We start from the raw sequence: 9,389 nt of genomic DNA, 5'->3' as shown, positions 1-9,389 counted from the left end.
GTGTGTGTGTGTGTGTGTGTGTGTATGTGGTACCTGTAGGGTCAGGAGCTCTGGTTCACAATGCTCTGCACCACAGCTCTACCTGCTTCCAAGACTGATGGTTATACTGCCTGCAGCTGTTCCCCCTATGGTTCTCAGAGAGGCTGCTGGGATTCCTCCATGTGCACCTGGGAGGGATTAATGCCACTGCCACCCCAAACACACTCTGTGATGAAACCCACAGACCATACGGTGGCCTCCCCTACTCTGTATAAAGTACAGAAGGGAAAGGGAGGGAGAAAGGAAGAGGCACACATGCACACACACATGAGAGAGACAGAGAGAGAGACAGAGAGATCTTCAACGATATCTCTAGAGATGAGATCAGACCCTGCCTGTGTGGGACAATGAGAAACCCAAGCAGCCAGGCACTGGTTGAAATATTGCTGTTGCAGGTTCTGTGGCAAGCCCTCTGGCTGTCATTTTGCTTCTCTGAGCCTTACTGGTCCCTGATGTAAGATGGCACAGCCCCATATGCTATTGAGGCTTGGTACGTGCATCCTAACAGGATAGCATGTGCAAACCACCTCTCAGAGACACTAGCTTGGTCACAGATAACCCATGCTGGCAAATGACAGGTGAAAAGATGTCCTTTAACGATGTTGTTGGACCATTTATACCTTGTGACTTTACTTTTCTCCTGTGTACGATGAGACCTCTGGGCTATGCGAGTTCTATAGTCTCTTTCAATTCATACTGTTTATGGCGTCGTAATAAATGCCATTCCCCACATAGCCATCCAGCCTTGCACTGCTTTCTGCCCTGCTACAAGGGAAGACGTGGGAAAAGAAATTGGAGATTTGCAGCAAGAGCATCAAGGTGACACACAGTGCTGGGGCTGGGTGTGTTCTGAACCCAGCTCCCTCCCTCTGCATTAGCTGTGTGAGCTGGGCCAGTCAGTGGCTTCCAGGCTCATTCCTGCTGTCTCCCATTTGGAAAATGAAGACAATATGACCCACGGAAGGGGCTGTGGGAGAAGGAGAGGGAGGGAGATCCTAGCTGTCAAATTTGGAACTCCAACACTGCAAGTGCTTCAACACGTGTTAGGCATCATTATCACTTAGGCTTGTCTTAAAGAGAAGGCAGAGAATGGTTTCAGGAAGGCTGTCAGCTGCAAAACTCGGAGAGGGACAGTATATTTTTATAGATGCAATAGAAAGAGCATTACACTAGGAGACAAAAGGAATTGCTTTCTGGACCAAACTAATATGTGGTTATGCAAACTCAGGTTCTGGTCTGTTCATGAGGGCAATAACTTTCAGACACACCTTCCAAGCCTGTAAGTGTAAGTGCCATCTCTGGGCAGATCCCTTCCCCTCTGGGTCTCAGCTGCCCCATTTATAAAAGGTAAGTGCCAGGCTAGATGACAATCTTGAGGGCTTCAGGTCTAGCACTGCATGGTCCCGTGTGCCTACTAGTCTGAGCAGTGGAGGCAGTGGCTGGATCCCCACAGGTCCTCACCTGAGGTACTCATAGAGCCCATACATGGGCAGGAAGTCAATGTCAGACAGGAACATGTAGGGAGTGCTGATGTGCTTCATGGCCACGTTGCGCAGGAGGTTCACTGGGTAGAACTGGCCTTCCTTGTACACGATATGGTAACCCACGTTGTGGCGGCTCATGAGCACCTCAGAGCCCTGGGCATAGCGGAGGAATTGCTGGGCCTCGGCATCAGACAGATAGAGGGCCAGGCTGATGGGCCCCTCCCAGTGCTTGCAGATGGCTTCCAGCATCTGGAGTCTGGAAGAGAAAGGAAGTTGGGCATTACAACCTAGGTGCATGTCTAGAGCATTATCAACAGGCCATCTCATCTCCCACCTCTGCCTCCAACGTCTCTTGGTCAACCAGCTGCAAACCCAAATCTCTGACTAAATATCCCCAGTTCTTTGCCTATAAAACAGATGTAAAACACTCAGCTTGTTGTTCTAGCCTTTCTCTGCTTGCATCTGAACATATGATATCTAAAGTCACAACTACTCTGAGCCTCAGACTCCTCCTCAAGGGTGCTATGGTTTGGGTGTGCTAGCCTTCAAAGGCTTAAGTGTTGGAAGCTGGTTCTCAGTGTGGAGGTTTGGCATGGGGCCTTGTAGGTGGTTTGGTCACTGCGGGGATGCTACCCTTAGAAGGGATCAGTGTTGTTCTCCTGTATCGTCAGTTGATTCCCACCAGAGTGACTTATAAAAAATAAAAGCAACTCTGTGGGCTTCGTGTCCCACCACGGGGTTTTGCCTTCTTCTGAATTCCAGCAGCTTTCATTGAAAAGAGACAGGTGTGCTGGTTTCCTTTTCTGTACTTGGGCAGCTGTTTCTCTTTCTGATTCTCTGTCATGTTTTGACAGTCAAGGAGGCCCTTTGGTTCCCAATATTCATATATGTTTCTGTTCCCATCAACAAACACTCAGTTTGCCAGAGTCTGAACAGACGGGGCTGCCACCATGTCTTGGACTGATAGCCTCTAAAACTGTGAGATAAATAGATTTCTTTCCTCTACATGTACTTAGCCTCAGGTATTTTATTATAGCAACAGAAGATAAATTATACAAAAGGAGTGGGCTGATTATATATGTGACTATGGTATAGGACCTGCCAATCCCCTTCTAGTCCACACTGTTCTCTCTCAGCAAAGGTGTAAAAGAGGTCTACTACCCTCTTAAAGCACTGACCACCCACAGAGGCTCTGGCTCTGGAGCATTAAAATAGAGAAATAACAACTACAATTACAGGCACATTCCATATGTCAGGAACCTTCCAGAATTCTCCCAGTACTTCTGAACTCCTGTTGAAGGAACTGGGGTTTTAATATGTGAACTCTTTGACCAGACATGTGTAGACAGGCACATTGATGAGGCCTTAGAATGAATGAGGAAAAAATAAAGCTAGGTGTTGGCAAGGAGAAAAGAAAAGTGTGGGGACACTGGAAACCTGGGGTGGTGCTGTCCTGTTTTCAGTGTTTACTGCCCCATGGCCATGACCAACTTTGCAAGGCTAAGCTGTGCATGGTGGCATATGCCTGTACCCTGCACTGGGGAAGCTAAAGCAAGAGGACTGTGATGACTTTGGTGCTAGCCTGGATTACACAGCAAGTTCCTGGCCAGCCTGGGCTATAGTTGTGAGATGCTGTCTCAAAAAAACCAAAACCAAGACAAAAAATTAAACCCAAACCCAAACCAGAAACAACTTTGCAGGGCTGAGGAGAGACTGAAAGAGGTTGTCCAGAGACAGAAAGAAGAACAGTTCCTTCCGGCAGGGACTCCACTGCAAGGTCTGACAAGCATTCAGGAAGATTTTGTTTCAAAGGCGTCAGAAGTGCCTAGTATATAAAATCTGTGCTTAAGACACAGCAAAACCCATCTCAATGATGTCCCCCGACCACATGCTCAGCTACAGAAACCTATGCAATCAGCATTCTCCCAGTCAGAATGCCCACTTTATTGGGACAATTATCAAGAAGATGGTTCTAGGCATTTCCGTTCTTCTAAACAAAAGGGAAACAGGCACACCTGTTTGTTCACAAAGGCTTTATCCATGGAGTCCTAGAGTTTCCTTCCAGTGATTCTGTGAGCTGGTATTGTCCTGATCTGCCTTCTCTTTCACTGGGAAGGATGACGATGCTCGCCAGATGCCCACCTCTTTTTCTCATGCTTCCTGTCCCACCTGCTAATCACATCCCACAAAAACCACTAAAGGTAACATAAGCTACAGGATGCATAACCTCCCCCAACCTCCCCATCGTCTTGCATGGCAGGGCTCTGCTTTCTCCTGCACTCTGAGGATCTGGGATTCAGAATGATCCCCCCCCTGCACTTCTGTGGAATGGATGGACTCTGCATTTCCATAGAGAACCACAGCTACCAATCCTTTGAGACCTGGAGGGCAAAGAGCAGAGTAGCTCCTCCTATGTAGATAAGAGAGCCCCTAGAGGAGCTGGAGAGATGGCTCAGCAGTAAAGAGCACTAGCTGCTCTTACGGAGGACTTGGGTTCAATACACATATGGTGGCTAATAACCATCCTTAGCTCCAGTTCCAGGGGATCCAACAGCCTCTTCTGACCTCTGCGAGCATTGTATGAGACGGGTACATGTACACACATGCAGGTAAAACACTCATACACATAAAATATAAATGATAAATAAAATTTTTTTTTTTTAGAAGAAAGCTCCTGGAGGAGCTGGAGAGATGGCTCAGTGGTTAAGGGCACTTGAGTTCAATTCCCAGCACCTGCATGGCAGTAACAACTGTCTGTAACTCCAGTTCTAGGGAATCCAACACCCTCTTCTGAGCTCTGTGGGCACTGCACGACACAAGTGCACTTACACACATGTAAGCAATATACCCATATACGTAAAATAAAAATAATAAAAAAATTTCTTTTAAAAAAAGAGAGCTCCTGGAGGGAGTGGGAGGCAGGAGGCATGTTTCACGGCAGAGGAGGTAGCCTGGCTCTGGGATCTTCCACAGACTTTGGTTTTGAATCTGCATTTTTCAGGCAAGGAGCGAAGCCCATCTGGCATAGCCCTTCTTCCACACTCCGAAGAGTCTGGAGTGAAAACAGAGTCAAAGTACCAAGGTTCTCTGGAGAGTGGTACTGTTGATGTGAAAAATAAGTTGTGCTTTACAAGAAATGGTGCCAGGTGTTGTTTCTTGGAACCTGACTGAGGAAGCAAGGCGGAAGGATGACAAACACCCACAACCTCTGCAGCGTCTTCTCTGCTTCTTTGTGCTAGGACCAGTACAACTCTGATGGACTGAGGTTCCCAGCAAGGGCAAGGATGGTATAAGTGTGACAATATAATGGGTCCCTTCCCTTTACCTGCTGCTTGTGAGGTGCCAGCCACAAGGCGGCTGTTATCAACCTTTTCTTCAAGCCAAGGAGCTGTAAAGTAGAGGTGCCTTCACGCCCAGGTCTGTTTGACCCCCAAGGTCCAGGATCCCAATCACTAGTCACCAGACAGTTGTTGGCTCAGGACTAACACCCTTAAACCTTTTCCCCTCCTTGCCTGCTTCCCCAAATAAGAATGTCATATTTGTTACTTTTGTCCCTACTGTGAGCAAATCCCTGGCAAGAAGCAACATAAGGGGAGAAGGGCTTATTGTGGCCCACAGTTTGAGACAGTCCTGCCCTGGTGGGGACTTCAAAGTGGCTGGGGAATGAGGCATCTGGTCGCATGGAACCTACAGTCAGGAAGCAGGGAGAACCTCCAGTGACCCACTTCCTCTCACAAGGTTGTACTCCCTAAGGCTTCTACAGCCTTTCAAAGCAGCATCAACAGCTGGAGACTAAGTGCTCTGAGAATATGAGCTACTGGGGGACATTTTATAGTTGAACAGCCTCCTCAGCCTCTCTTGGGGTCTGCTGCAAAGGTTATAGCCCCTCTCATTGCTGTCTTTCTTGACACCTGTTCCTTAAGGGGCATCCATCCCTGTGCAGTTTCTAATGATGTTAATCTGTGTGTTACATCTTTCTTTGTCTCCAAGATGGAGACCAGCACAGCCAGGCCTGGGCCAATGGAAGGCATTTCAAGAAACAAAGATCAGTTAGCTCTAAAACTACAAAGCTGTCAGTTTGGGAGAAGTCTTAAAAGTTTTTTTTTTTTTTTTAATGTAACTATACCATTTTTATGTTGAAAGAGCTAAGCTTCAGAGAGAAGGTATGTCTTGCCAAGAACACAAGGTAAGTCAATGCAGGAGACAACTCTAGAGGACAGAAGTCCTGCCTGTCTGTCCTAAGCTTTTTCCAATTCATCACAGAGCTCACCACTGCTTTCTGCTCGGGAGGATGAGCAAAGGGCTCAGGATGACTGTGGCAGAGCTAGACGAGGCAGGGCTTACTCCAGGAGTCCTGCTAAGACAGGAAGCCTCCTGCAGTTAGCCAGGTCACGGCTTGGAACTGTACGTTTTGGGGTCATAGTACTAAATTTGATTATGTGGGCAAGTAGTGATGGCTGTTTGAGCCTTAATGCCCACATATATCCACTGGGAATAACAGTACCTTTGGCAGATTACAAATAGCTAACCAACTCTGTCTACCAACACTGAATTTTGACTCTCCCACTCTGATTCTGGCCTGGCCATGTGACCTGCTTTGGTTCACGGGACATCAGCAAACATAATGTTAACAGAAGCTTTAAAGGCTATGCACTTGGGCTCGACCCTCGATGCTCTTGCAACACTGTGACTTCCCTCTGTGAACTAGCCTATAGTGCCTGACTTGTTGATGAGCAACATGGACCAGCCATCCCCACCTACCCTCAGAAGACCTTAGCTGACAACAGACACCTGAAGGGGCCCATCTGAGAACAGTCCAACTGCCAGTCATGGGATAGCGAAGTCATTACGGAGGTCGGCCTAGGCTGCTGAGACTCGGGATAGTTGGTTAAGCAGCAGCAGATAACTGATAAAACAACTAACTGGATTTGCTATGAGATGATTGTAGAAAGTGCCTGTCACACGGCTGGATATGCAGCAGGTACTCAGGCTCTGACAGCTATAATTTCCTCTGTGGGTTTCCCTTCTGCCATTCAAACATGCCTTCATTCAGCAAATGCTTATTATCGCCAGTGTTCCTGGGATGCTAGACAGACCAGGTTCTCCACTTCTGGGGAGTATATTCAACAGTAGAAAAGGCAATAAACAAACCAGCCTGAGATAGATTCAGAGGGAAACAGAACAGAAACTCAGTGTGGACCAGGGGAGGCCTTTCTGAGGAGGTGGAACTTGAGGCCTGAAGCTACAGTGTTCCTACAAATTTCATACATTCAAATCCTAACTCTCACAGTGATGGTATTCGATGAAGAGGCTTTCAGAAGGGTGCACACTCTGTAAATGGGGCTAATACCCTGATAAGAGAGACTCCAGACAACTCTCTCCAAGGAGCCCATACCCAGACTTGGGCATACCTTAATTTCTGCAAGGATGGACTAAGACACTGAGATAAAGACAGGTTCTGTTTGGGAAAGACTGGGGGAACTAACTTTCCCCCAAAGGCCCTGGGTAACATTGAGCAGCCAAGGAATAAGTAAGACAAAGGTGGACACTGTGGAGAAGTGAGGGGCAGAAAAGAAGAGAGGTCACAGGGATGGGCTGGCACCTCACAGAGGTTTTCATGGTGGGCAGCTGGCATGCTCTTCTAAACACAATGAAAACTCATCAGAAGACTAATGATATGATCTAATTTATGTCTCAAAGATCACTGTGCTTGTCACAGGGAGACAGAATTACCTCCCATTCTCCTGAGAAGGCTTGGTGCTTTCAGACAGAAGTGTCCTGGGAGCTTCATTAACAACAGATTTCTGGAGCCCTATCTCTGTGGTGGTTCTGTGGTCTGGGTGGGGGCCAAGGCTCTACATTTTCTTTCTCTTTCACTTGCTGAGAGAAGCCAGGAGATGCACTAGTCCCACAAAGCCCACAACCATGGTTACTTCTCCAACATCTTTGTCAACAGACACTAGAGAACAAATATCTCCCTGGTAAGAGTGGGGTATCTTCCCTTCTGCTTGGCCACCTGTCTTTCCATCCAACCCCATCATCTGCCAGGATTCTGAGGGGCAGAAGGAAAGCCAGACCTGCTTGTTCCAGAACTGTACACACACACACAGACACACAGACACACACACATACACATTCTTTCTGAATGGAATTCTAGAGGGAGAGGCACAGAGCCCATGGGTCAGCTCCCCTAATTCATTGTGGCATTCACATAGGGCCTATCTCTGAAACACACTGAAATGTTTCTTAAATTGAAACTGAACCCCGCAGGCAACCAGTCAGCACATTGTCTCCTAAACGGACATGCAGAATGGAGTAGAAGCGGCTAGAGCTGATTTCTGCATCTGCACTGGCTCTGGTGATCACGCAACCTGCTGCTGCTTCTCCTGGGGTCTTGAAATTCCTTCTGTCCTTTGGGGTGTTGTCTGGGTGGTAAGACTTGTCGCTTCCATTAGAGGTTACCATGTACCTGCTAAGCTTGGTATATGTGTGCTTTGAAGGGTTAGTATTTGCTGCAGATGCAAGTGAGGCTGGAGATTTCTGTGAGTGGCTGTGAGGGAAACTGCTGCCCAGGCCAGGGCCAGCCTTCCTGAAGTGGGAGGAGAGCCTCAGCTCAACCAGTATTGATTGTTGTTGGTAACAAGTGTGTAGGAAAGGGTGGGTTTGCATTATGAACCAAACACATTTTCCTTCTATTGGTTTGTAAATGCTAGACAGCAAATTTTATCATCAGTCACAGAGGTGCACACACACACACACACACACACACACACCACAATATGTGTACATATCTACTACCTTTAGCACTTTGCATCCTTTTATTGTGTAAGATCCATACAACAATCGATGAACTTGACACTTTTATAACTATTTCACAGTGAGACTCAAAAAGGCCAAACGCCTGACTTAAATTCACACATCTAGGCAATGGCACAACTGGATTGGGTCCAACTTTCTTTTCTCTCTTTAACACCTCTAAATCCCTACTATGCTGTCCTACTAAACTTAGCTGTCAACTTGACACAGCCTAGAATCATCTGAGGAAGTCTTGAATGAGGGACTGTCCAGATCAGACTGATCTGTGGTCATGTTTGTGAGGGATTATCTTGGTTAATGATTAATGTAGGTGGACCCAGCCCACTACGGGTGACACCATCCCTAGGTAGGTAGGCCTTGGCTATATAAGAAAGCTTATCAAGCATGAGCCTATAAGCAAACCAGAGAGCGAACCAGGAAGCAGTGCTCCTCTGTGGGTGCCACTTCAAGTTCCTGCTTAAGTTGCTGTCTTGACTTCTCTCAATGATCGATTGTGATCTGGAAGTGTAAGCCAAATAAACCCTTTCCTCCCCTAAGTTCTCCAGAGTGGTTTATCACAGCAACAGAAAACAAGCTAGAGTACATGCCAATAAGCCTCCAGAGGGTGTTCAAATATACCCAATGGCTATTGGATGCCAAATATGTTCCAAAGGCATCCACAGAGTCTCTCATTTAATCCTAACCAGAATCCTATGAGGCAAGACTTTTAACCCTATTTCAAAGGTGAAAGCAGAGATCTAAAATGTTAGGTAACTTTCCCAAATTATCAGTTTGGGATTGAAGGAACAGATGAGCCTTGAGATAAAGCTCTTTGTCCTGCAGTCTCCTGCCTTCCACACTACACACAAACTTTTGCTCACTTGTATAGGTATTATCTCAGGAGCTTTTGAATGTACATCAGTGCTAAGTGCTGGGCCTGCATATTCTCATGATCTTTACAACCTCAGGGATGATTATAGCAATGATGTCATCACTCCCAGGTTACAGATAAGAAAACTGACCAGGGACCAGGACTTATACATGGACTATATCACTGTGATGGTTTGAATG

The 9,389-nt window shown here is 46.9% G+C and overlaps 1 protein-coding gene across 5 annotated transcripts in view; it reads right to left on the bottom strand.

Annotated features, from left to right (window-relative positions):
- Positions 1-9,389, bottom strand: part of Large1 (LARGE xylosyl- and glucuronyltransferase 1) — a 581,831-nt gene that overhangs the window by 24,871 nt on the left and 547,571 nt on the right. For all 5 annotated transcript variants that reach the window (XM_029568309.1, XM_029568308.1, XM_029568310.1 and 2 more), the window contains one exon: positions 1,501-1,779. In XM_029568309.1, coding sequence (XP_029424169.1) covers positions 1,501-1,779 — 279 coding nt within the window. The remainder of the gene's footprint in view (positions 1-1,500; positions 1,780-9,389) is intronic.

Source organism: Nannospalax galili, unplaced genomic scaffold, assembly GCF_000622305.1.
Source record: "Nannospalax galili isolate Female #2095 unplaced genomic scaffold, S.galili_v1.0 scaffold39, whole genome shotgun sequence".
Lineage (NCBI taxonomy): Eukaryota > Metazoa > Chordata > Mammalia > Rodentia > Spalacidae > Nannospalax > Nannospalax galili.
The sequence above is the reverse complement of the archived record's forward strand: the minus strand, read 5'-3'. Positions and strand labels throughout refer to the sequence as shown.